Genomic DNA, 12,134 nt, shown 5'->3' on the forward strand with positions numbered 1-12,134 from the left:
TTAAAATCACTTCTTGAATTTCAATACAATAAATAAATGATTTTGCGATAATTATTTAGATGTATTAATATAATTTAGAGCTATATTACATTTAGTGGCAATAATAAATCTGGATATTTATAATCAATAATACTCTATATAAATGTCATTAAAGACTTTAGCGACTGTGTAAGTAATGACATAACTCAATTATTGTTGAATGTTTTTGCGACAATAAATACTACCGCTAAAAAAAACTTATTGGTACTAAATGTCTCTTTTGTTGTAATGTTTGGAATAAAATAAAACTTGAAGTATGGATCAAACATAGTTGTTCAAGATATCAATCATGTCTTAACTATAATATATATGGATCAATATTTGATCAATTCATTTGACATTTAATAATTTGTATATTTGTGATATTACAGCACAACATTATGGAATAGATTATGTAAAACACTTAATTGTTAATTCTTAATAATTACTTATTTAGTTTGGTGTAATGTCACGATTCAAAAATCGATCGTCAAGATGATACACATTCTAAACCTCATTCCGATGTGTAAATCAAAAAATAAAAGCATACGAGACTTTCAAAGGAAAGTCAGGCCACAAATAAATGTGATAAAAGGACAACGATGATATTATCCCAAAACCTGATATCATAATCTTAAGCGCATCTAATTATAAATCTTAGTCTGAATACACAGTTTAAGTCTCCAAATATAGAAAAGACTGTAAATGAAAGATGGATTAGCGGTGATCTGGATCCCAAGATCTCACCACTGGACCGATGATGATGTATCCTGCTGGAATCAACTACCGCAATGGACACCCTAGCTAGTATATGTATAAAAAGGGACACAGAAGTATGAATGAGTACAGTCCACATGTACTCAATAGATAAAATCGACTGAGTATAAGAAATTAAACAAAAATTATGAAATAAATAAAGGAACGCTTTCACCTGCACCCAGAAAAGTTCCATTGTGGCTACGCTGCCACCAATTGATATAGAAACGACGTGAATAAAATAAACACATAATTACAGTTCAATACCACAAATAAACAGATAGAACAAATATCACAAGTATCAATGCAATGCAATGCATTATGATGATGCAATGATATGATGGTACCATGGGGTCAAGGCTGTCACGCAATCTGTCATATACACTTGTCGAGTTGTGCTACCAAACAGGACCCATGGGGGGTCTGGTAGACCATATACCTCATCACAACCTCAATGTATTAACTACCTCGCCACCCATCTCGTGGACAAGAACTCATAATACTAATATCTCATCCACTTGCCACCTACTCGTGGTCAAGGACACAAAAGATGTCACATTTTCTTTCTCAAAAGAATTTCCACAGTCCTCAACTTCCCAATGATTAATGATGGTATGAATAAGGATGAATACACTCACAACACATAAGGCATAGAGATAATACTCAACTCAACATGTAGTATAAGGTTCAAAGTTCTCAAAACTTAACTTAAACATGATATTTACCCTCAATAGACAATAATCGGAAGGAAATACCTCAAATAAGTATTCACCCGCTTTCTACAATATTTTCATACTCAGGTATGCTCAAAACCCCTAACTCAATCCCTCATGCGGGCATCTCAATTCAAATAACTGTTTCACATCTCTAATTTAGTTAATTAAGTCATGGATTACACAATCTCAATAATAGATAAAATATCACATAAGGCCCCCACACGGGCTACACAACATATATAAGCCCCCACACGGGCTACACAACATATATAAGCCCCCACACGGGCATAAAAATATAAATTATCAGTCTCAAACTACACTTCAACCCCATCCCAAAGTCTATAACATAGAATTTGACTAATCACCCCAACTCATCCCCAAGAAGGATAGCCAAACCTATCTCAACTGTCGAAACCACACTCGAACTCTCTACCGGATGAACAATCCTTGGATTCAACGCTCAAAATTACAACCCACTATCAAGAATGAAACATACGCATCATAAGGAGTCCAATGACACCCATATTGATAGGTTTTAGAATCGGGGGTAAAACAGTCTAAAAATTATTAAATTTTGAAAAGGGTCAAATCTGAAATTTGATTACGAAAATATATTCTACTAGTAATAAGGAACTCATGATTGAAAAACTCATAAAAATAGAGTACAAAATAAGTTAGAAATCACTAATTTCCTTAAATTTAGATTAGGAAAGAAACAAGAAGTTTTGGAGTTTGAAACTAAAATTTAGGAGTTAAAATCATCAAATAATTAATGAAAAAGGAATATTTTAGGTTTAAAATCACTTATCCAATGATTTTACTCAAAAACCTCTTCTCAAAATGCCCCAAGAATCTCAAGAACTCAAAAATGGTGAAAATGAGATTTTTCCTGAAGTTGAACACTGTTCAGGCAAGAGTTGTGCATTGCGATCGTGATCCACTAATCTTCGCAATAGCGAAGAACACTTAAAGGAAAAGACTATCGCGATTGCGAACCCTCCTCTTGCGATTGCGAAGATATATGCCATGACACATCGCGATTGCGATGAACAAGGGAGAGTTGCACCAGAACCAGAAACAGCAGCTGAAACACAATCCAAAATGCTCTCGATTGGTCCCTCGGAACTCATTCAGGGTCCAAAAAAATAAATCAGATATGCTACTCTACTGAATTCGATATTCCAGACTCAATGGAATCGTTATATTTCCAAAAAGAAATTATTTTGACCAAAATCCTTCCCAAACCCCTGATTGGCCTAAAACCTCAAAACGAAAATTAAGGCCCTGGGGCTCTAAGTAAATATTCAACTAGACCAAACTCAACCTTCCGAACGCAACGAAACTGCTTGAATTCTCATCCGATGCTCGAATCTCAAAATGTTGACCGAAGTCAAACCAACTCATTTAAAATATCATTTTTCAACTTAAGACCTCAAATTCACATATTAACCCCAAATCTGATTCCGACAACTCCTCTAAATCTATTTAAACATTTCGGAGCTGATAAAACTGACGGAATTCCGTTCTGAGACCCGTAGTTCCGATTGATCCCGAAAACTACTTTTTCACCTTTTAATTCTATAAAACTCAATAATTTACCCAATTCACTAACTATTAAGATTTTTAACACATTCAACCACACAAATGAAATAAATAATACTCGGAGGAACTAATGATAGAGATAAAATGATAATTTCGCATAAATTTTCAAAAATGACCCTCAAGGTCATTACATGTAAATACTCGATAGAGGTAAGAATTGTGACGAGCTTCCCTTTTGTTTTTCAACCCTTGTTAATACTAAGAGACTGTTTCAAATCAGGTTATTTTGAAGTTATAACTTTCATGTCAAACGCCTATTAAATAGAGATTTTTTTAGGGATAATTTTCGTAGATGTCTATTCGATCATTTTAATTATCAAAAAATAGTCATTCGGTGTATATTTGGTGTATATTCATGTATACTTAGTGTATATTTCATATATAGAATGTATCATAATGTATATTAAGTGTATAGCTCATGTATAAGTAATCTATATTATATAGTCAGCTTATACTTTCTATGACTTTTGGCAAGCTATATTGTATAGTCACTGTATATTTTCTATGATTTTTGACTTTTTTTTATAAATAAAATATGACTATATTTATTGTAAACTAATTAGTTTATTGTATATATTTGAAATTATCTCTTTTTTTTATTCAATTTCTAGATCAATGATGCAATGTTGTAGAAAAAATTTCACTCGAATTTCGGCCAAGACGTCACCACAAGACACCCTTCATAGTTGATTCATCAAATGTACTAATTATTTTACCCACATAATTGTTTTATTTTATTATATGTAATATGCAAGTTGTTCACAAAAAAAGTAGGTATAAGCATGATGTAAGATTTGTATTTGCTTCAAATAAAGTAAGACATGAGCGTGTTTAAGATTTTATATTTGTATTTTCTTCAATTGGGTCATTTATAAGATAATTACAATTAAATTTATGTGATAATAATTATCAATTGATAAACTAATAAAAGGGATGACTAATAAGTTATAACATGTTAAACAACACTAATCGTATACAAATGTTTATACTGCTTTAATAAATATAATTTAATCTTCTCTATAAAAAATATTTTTCATTTTGATTATATTAGGTAAGTGAACAAAGTCCCATATTAATATTTGAAAAAATCGAAAAATTATATATAAGATATAGAAATACTCTTAATTGTATGATAAAATTGATGAAAATTGTTTAAATCTGACACATTGTGAACAATACCAAATCATATTAAGAGTTGGATTAACTTAGCCGAATAATTAATATCAGATCCAATGGTTCGACTAACGAGTATGGAGATGGAGGATTGATGGTGTGGATTAGGTCTATTACCTTTATCATGCCAAATATTGCTTGGAGGTGCACACACAAAAGAAGAAGTTAGCTCTAGGTTTAAGTGGTCATAAATGCTCAGTCATGTGATTGACACATAATGAATATCAAAAATTAACTCATGGATTGTGATGATAGACCATGTGAAATTTAGGTCGAGGGAGGAACCCATAAAGATTGTAGTGATAAACCATATGAAACTTAGTTTAAAGGGAAGATTATTAGGTGTGAACAAAATCTCATATTAATAGTTAAAATAATTGAGACGCTACATATAAGGTGTATGATATTCTTAGTGGTATCAGGTTAAATCAAATGACAAGTAAGAAGACAGTAATCCTCCATTGAGCTAAACAATCACAAATTAATTGTAAGAAATGTGAATTGCATGTCAAAGATTTGATTGTGATTTGTGAGGGCGGCTAATTTCCACTACCCACAAGAATTGATGACAATCCTTTTCAAGATAAGATTATATGCATGTATTTAGTCAATATGAAAGCACATACAGTGTAATTACAATGACCTTGCCTTCCATAAAGAAATAAGAAAGTGACATATATGGTCAATAAAAAGTGTTTCTTCATGTCTAGCAATCAAATTTTGGTCCGAGCTGATGAGTAAAAATTTCAATTTTGAAAGTGCACATCTAGTTAGACATATAACTTAGTTTGAACTGATAACTAAATATTTCAATTCGTCTTCATTGCGTTTCATGGACACTCGATGATAACATGACACATAAATTTTGGAGGTGTTTAGAATGTCCAATTGACATGGTGAAGACGAGTTGAGTATCTAGAAGTACATTCTCAAATTGGAATATTTACTTCCCAATTGAGGTCAAATTTGAATGTTTATTTATGTATTATGCCGTTATCTAATAATAAACTTCAAGATTAACTTGGTCTCCTCAACTTTGATTTGCTTGATTGTAACATGTAGCAAATTATATTATCTTGTACAAGTAGTAGATTTGTATAGTAGTAGCAAGTCGAATATTATATGAATTGGTTGTTTGTTGTTCAATTTTTTTCAAAAGATATAAAAAGTTACAAAAATGTCATATTTAGGACTTAAGATCGAAAGGCGCAATTTTGGATTACCTTTGTCGTTACACTAGTAGGTTCCATATATTAGTCAATAGATTCAACAAATTATGTATATACAAAAATAATTATTATTATCCTATTTCTGAAATATAATTTTCCGACAAAAAATGAACAATATTGAATGATCCCTTCTTTACAATTTACATGTAGCTCCATTGTCCATGGGCGGATGTAGGGTTATAGATATTTGCTTTTGCGAACTGAGTAACTTTGCTCGAATCCTATATTTATGTTTAGAGAAAAGACATAAAGTGACATCTGAAGCTGTCATCAAATTTTAAAAAAGACATCTTAACTTTGCGGGCGTTTTATTATTCTACGGAATATTTTAAATCACAATAAATACACATTTTTTGCACAACTTGTATTCTCAATGCTTGAGTGTGTGTCTCACTCCCAATTAATAATATAATTACTTTTTTTCCAACTCATTTAGTAAAAATAGAATAAAATTCTGACTCATTCACATTTTAAGTCTGACCCGCTCCATTTAACCCTAAACCCTTTTTAGATTTTCACTCTACTCGCTCTATTTAATGATCAAAACCCTAAAATATTTCATTAGTCAAAATAATTTTATTTTGCGGTGATAATTTCTTGAATTATGGAGTCAAAATGAAGAAGTGAAGGCTCACATGTTAATGACTTCTTGATTTGAATGCAAATTTTGATTTTAAAAAAATGTTCTTTTTATATAGTAGTATTCAAGAGGTATGGATTGAAAATATGGAAGGTATATTGATCAAAGCTTCTTGAAAGAAGATTTTTAAAAATTCATCTTTGTGGTGATTTGTTATTATTTTCTTCTTGTGCTATCTATTATTTATGTGTATATAATGTTGGTTTAAGACTGATTTAAGTTTGGATTTTTTTTACTGATTTAGTGTTGAAATTTGTTTTTAGTTGCACTTTCAAGATTTCCAAATTAGTTGATTTCATAACTTTAAAATAAAATTAGAAAAAATTGAAGCTAGTAAAGCTAGATGAAAATTTCGTTGAGAATGGAGATTTTCTTTTTGGTTGTAGATGTAAAGCTCTTCAACATCTATCAATGGAGGTTTTGGAGAAGATAGGAAGTGGGTTTATTAAAGAAGAAAATTCATATTGTAGTACCACATGGCATTTTTACATTGGTTTGGAGGAGTATTTTTACTCCTCCACTCTCCTATCAAACATGAAACACACTTGTGAAAATGGGTCAAAAGTGTTTATTTATTGTGATTTGAAATGGTTCCATGGGTGATAGAATCCCTACAAATTTTAGGTGTCTTTTTGAAAAATCGAAATAACTTTAGCTGTCATTTTATGTCTTTTCTCTTATGTTCAAAAATACATATAAATAATTGATGTCAAACCTAGTAAATTATATAAATGAATAATAATACATTTGAATCTTATATTCATAAGGTTCAAATCTTGAATCTGCTTCTTCCGCTACTTAAATCGTTATATCCATTTATTATAATCGCGATATTTCAACCATTCAATGATGCCAAATTAATCACATACTATCATTTATTATGCCTTTTCAAAACCATAAAATTCAGCCATCCTGTTTTCTTCTCAATCACATGATTGTTATGAGACAAATGTGTATGCCAAGACAAAAGCACAGTTGTTAGGAAATTCAAAGTCCAAAGAATATTTTTTAAAAATTTTGTTAACTAACAATGAAGTCCATAGAGGAATATGTAAAGCTTAGGTTACAAGAAATAGTTTCTAGATTTTAGATCAAAAGTAGATGAGCAATTTAATTTCTTGATTGCTTGAGCACTTTGTCTGCTATATTTTTTTGGATTACCATATCATATATGTTATTAAAATTTATTATATGTTATTTCAGATAACTTAACCTGATGGATAAGAATATCATACATTGCCTTCGAAAAAAAATTAAAGGAAAATTTATCTAAATATATCATATTTAGAAAATATTTATCATTTATAGCTATATAATTTTAATATATATAAAATTCATTTTTAATAGATAATGCAGATGTTTTATTAAAATAAGCCTAATACATTTTAAAACACTTATAATACATCTATATTGCATGTAAAATTATTTTTATACATAGTGTAATACATATATATTGCATAATTCATTTTTGATACATAATGCAGATTTTTTACCAAAACAAATAAAATACATTTTAATATATTTATAATACATATATAATTCACTTTTGATGCATAGTACAATTTCTATAAATAATAAATATTTTTTAAATATGATATATCTTGATAATAAATAAAAAATATATTTAAAGCAGTAAATATTTTATAAAAGCAACTCAAAAAGGTAATTATCCCAAAATTAAATTCAAAAGAAGATGAGGTAAGAAAACAAAAAGTTGGCAAGTATTCATAATTTGGAAAAAGAAAAAAAATAACAGGACAATGTCTCATCCATTAAACTTTATAACGAAATGAAACAAAAAAAAGAGAGATACAAACGTTTTGGACAGTTTCAATATTACAACAAATCATCAAAATCTAAACTCTCTGGAATTTCAAACTTCATGAAATCATTGAAGTTACTACAATAACTCTCTTTCTCTTCTTCTGTGCCTGACAAAGGTGTGCTAAAGCTGAAATTCTGACTATTCTGATTGTTGTTGTTGTTGTTTAAGTAACGAATCGTTGAGTTCTCAGATAAATCAGACACCGAATAACTATAGTTTTGAAGAGGTACCATCATATTTTCTTGGAACATTTGGCCATTATTCATCATATAGTGTCCCATGTTATCTTGCATGGATTGAGAAGATGAAGATGAAACATTTTGTGGGGTGTAATTTTGTATTTCTGAAACTTGGTTGTGCAATTGATCATTATGTTGGAAAATAGAGGACTGATTATGCAATAATTGATTTTGTTGAAGTTTTTGGAGCAAGAGTTCAGGCCCTTGAGAGTTTTGATTTTGTAATAATAGTTCTTGATTTTCATGAGTGTGGGATACTAAAAGGGAATTTGCAAGTTTGAAGATTTCAGGGTTTACAAGTGCTTGTAGTCCTAGCAAGCTTGAAAGATTAAGTTGAGTCGAGTTGAAAAGTGATGACAAGTCTAAGAAATCAAGACGGGGGCTATGAGTCACAGGATCAATACCCATCCTCAATAACCTTTTTCTTATATTTGTGTTCCAATAGTTTTTAATTTCATTGTCTGTTCTTCCAGGCAGGCGTGCTGCTATAGCTGACCACCTGAACATAAACATAGTGATATACATATGAGCTAAATGTTGAGAATACAATTAGGTCAAAAAATAGAAATAAAAAATTTCTAATAATTTAAATTTTTAGATAAAATTGCTACACAATTCAACATGTTATCATAATTGACAAAAATCGTTGGATTCAAGTCTTAAAGAAACCAAGTTTGCACATAAGAGACGTGTTACATATATAATTAAATAAATAAGTGTGTTATCTCTAACAACCCAAAATAGTAAAGACTAGAGAGAGAGAAATGGAGAAACTAATGGTGAAAGATTGAATTATATTTTTAATCAATCAGACATAAATCTTACTTGTTGCCAAGAACACTATGAAGTTGGATAATAGTTTCTTCTTCTTCAAAAGAGAATCTTCCTCTCCTAATATCAGGCCTTAAATAATTCGTCCACCTAAGACGACAACTCTTGCCACACCTTTGAAGTCCTACACAAAAAATTATTGAAATATTAGAACACCTATATATTATTCTTAAATTTTTAGGGGCGGAGCTAGAAGGTCCGAACGAGTTCAGATGAATCTCTTTTTCAAAAAATCACACTTTATACAAAAAATTAAAAGTTTTATATATATATATATAATAGATGTCGAATTCCTTGATGAAAATCTTGTCTCTATTACTGTTTAAACACATATATATTATTCTTAAGAAAGGATGGAACAACATACATATATATAGTGTTTAATTATCTTCATGTCAAATAAAAGATGGATGAATTTAATTATTTACCAGCATTCTTGGGGAGGTTTCTCCAATTTCCAGGGCCATGAACTTGAATATATTGAATGAGTTTTTGATCTTCCTCTGGAGTCCATGGACCTTTCTTCAATCCATTTTTATCAGAAGATAGTGTTCTTCCCATATTGTTTTTTTTTTTTGGTTGGTCTTTAGGAATATTGATTTAGAAAATTGTAAGTGTTTGAAGAAATTAAACAGCTGAAAGAAATGTGTTAAGAATGAGAAGAAAGTGAGTATTTTGGAAACAAATTAAAGTGAAGTTGTAGGTCCCTAGAGGGGGATTTATGACACTTATTTATAGATGAGAAAGAAATGATTAATTAAAAAAAAATGAAAGTCAATAGGATTTATCACCCTTATTTTATTTTATTTTATTTTATTTTCTCCCCTTCTCTTTCGTATGTTTTTACATGACATATGAGAGGAAATGTTTAAACGATATTAGAGCGGAGTCAGAATTTTTAATAAAAGAGTTTAAAATACAAGAAAGTAAAAATAAAAGTTAATTAAGAGAATTTAACATCAATTATATATCTATAAAAAAATAATTTTAACCTTAAATATACATTGTAATTTTTTATCCAAAAAAATTATGATGAAACCCTTGTATCCGGTGGCGTCGCCAACTTACCGAACCCCTTTCATTGAAAAATTATATTATTTATACATAATTAAAATATTTTTTTTATCTATATATAGTACATATCGAAATCCCTTCGGCTAATTTATTAGTCTATTTTTTTAGATTTTGAATCTCCTTACTAAAAATTTTGGCTCTACCACTGCTGGTATCCATGTGGTCCGCCTATGTGAAGATTGATTTAAGTTGTATACTCCGTATATGTGGATACTCCTTATATGTGGAAAGTTTTATCTATGTAATTATGTTAATCGTTGTATCATGTTACTGTAAAAATCTCACTTATAAAGAAAGATCGAAATTAGAAATCATATAATTAAGAGCGAGTTCATAATTCAATTATTGAGACACTTTTAATTTTGAATTAAAATTCAAGGAAAAACATGAAAAAGGTATTATAGTGATCTCACTGCACGCATTACACATTTTGTCATCTAATCAGCTAGATTTTTTCTTATCATTTAGATTTTATTGTATAAATTTACATTATAAGATCAATTAAAAATAAATATAGTTTATAGATAGTTGTGTATAAGTGTTTCTTATACTATCAAACATATAAGTAAAATCCTTTGTTGCATACCAAAGAGAAATTTTTGACAATTTCATTTTTTAACGGTAAAATTTTTGGATTTTAATTATCTTGAAAAACGAAAATGTGAAATTTTGGAAGTATGGTTAAGGGACAAGTGGCTGCTAACTAATGGTTTTGACTTTGCAACAATTATCTTCAAACAAAGACTTATTAGTTGGTATGGTTGGTCGATTTCCCCTACCAATTATGAGGACAATATTTCATGTTCAATTTTTATGAAACTGTTTGCTCTTTCTAATGAAAATTGCCTTTTTAAAATTAAATTTCTATAATATACTTCACAAGAGATATGCATATTTCATTTATTACGTTGGATATCATCATCATTCTAACTTGTTATCACCTTTTGAAGGTTGGGACTTGGGACCAAATCTTGGGGATCCATGACTGTTATAGTAAGGTATTTTTATATATATATTTGATATTTAGGTTTTATTTAACTGTCATAAATAAAATTTACAAAATTAGAGAGAGTATGAATGTCAAAAAAACAAATATTAGTAGCTTTTCTTCGTGATGTTATAACGATAGTTGATGGACATCATTTAAATACAGTTTATTTTTTTCTTTTTTATATATTCGTACTTGAAATATACTATGTGTAGACATTAATTATGATTATCATAAATTTTACTTTTATATATATATTTCTTATAAAATATTATTATACAATATTTGAGTACAATTATTATAGAGGAGTGATTTACAAAAAGTGTATAACTATAATAATTGTTATTATTGTTATAGGTAGAGTATTATTACAAAAAAGTTGAGAAATATATTTTGAAGAAAATCAAATCATCATAATAAAATATCATTATAACCAGGTTTGACATATCCCGTTTTAAGGAAGCCAACTCTCTATGCTAATTAGAGAAACAAGTGCTAAAATGTGAGAGTAAATAACTCATTATATAAACATAAGCTTAGACAAGCGTCGCGCAATTTGGTATCTATTGAAGTGAGTGTCGTAAAAGAAGTTTTTGAAGGCCCATCGACTAAAGAACAAATAGAAAAAATATTAAAGTTGATAATTATTCATTTTATGTGGTCATATCAATAGGAATATAATAATATTTAAAATAATATTATTATCATAAAGATCTTGAAATTGACCTATGAATATCAATAATGTCTATTAAGATCGGGGCACGGACATGGGTGGGCGGAGCCACCTTAAAGATGATCCAACACACATTTTTTATTGAAAAATTATGTTCTATACAGAGTTTAAATGTTACTAATTGTTACAACTATATTTTTCCTAGATGATTTTAAATTTTTCATGTTATGAAAAACACGTGTTTAGGTGTATAAGACGCCAACTTTCTAAATTGGGTACAAAGTGAGGTCATTTAAGATAATCCAATACCATACACGTACACTAAAGTATAGTACATTTGTCAATTTTAATTTCTATTTCAATGATATTA

General features: G+C 29.3%; 1 protein-coding gene across 1 annotated transcript; it reads right to left on the reverse strand.

Annotated features, from left to right (window-relative positions):
• Positions 1 to 7,892: 7,892 nt before the first annotated feature.
• LOC129876609 (transcription factor MYB41-like) lies at positions 7,893 to 9,694 on the reverse strand. The gene is made up of 3 exons (XM_055952084.1): positions 9,458 to 9,694; positions 9,024 to 9,153; positions 7,893 to 8,697 (listed from the first exon to the last, which is right to left on the reverse strand). Exons 1-3 carry the CDS (start codon positions 9,588 to 9,590, stop codon positions 7,971 to 7,973), a joined length of 990 nt encoding a protein of 329 aa, XP_055808059.1. The 5' UTR covers positions 9,591 to 9,694; the 3' UTR covers positions 7,893 to 7,970.
• Between the last annotated feature and the right edge of the window lie 2,440 nt (positions 9,695 to 12,134).

This window comes from Solanum dulcamara, chromosome 12 (assembly GCF_947179165.1).
Source record: "Solanum dulcamara chromosome 12, daSolDulc1.2, whole genome shotgun sequence".
NCBI classification, from domain to species: Eukaryota; Viridiplantae; Streptophyta; class Magnoliopsida; order Solanales; family Solanaceae; genus Solanum; species Solanum dulcamara.

Bases quoted from the DNA above. Each gene is read 5' to 3' on its own strand.
- LOC129876609 (XM_055952084.1), bottom strand. From the start codon at position 9,590: ATGGGAAGAACACTATCTTCTGATAAAAATGGATTGAAGAAAGGTCCA. The intron at 9,154-9,457 runs GTAAATAATTAA...TTTTTTGTGTAG, and splicing joins AAACCTCCCCAAGAATGCTG to GACTTCAAAGGTGTGGCAAG. The intron at 8,698-9,023 runs GTAAGATTTATG...GTTTATGTTCAG, and splicing joins CATAGTGTTCTTGGCAACAA to GTGGTCAGCTATAGCAGCAC.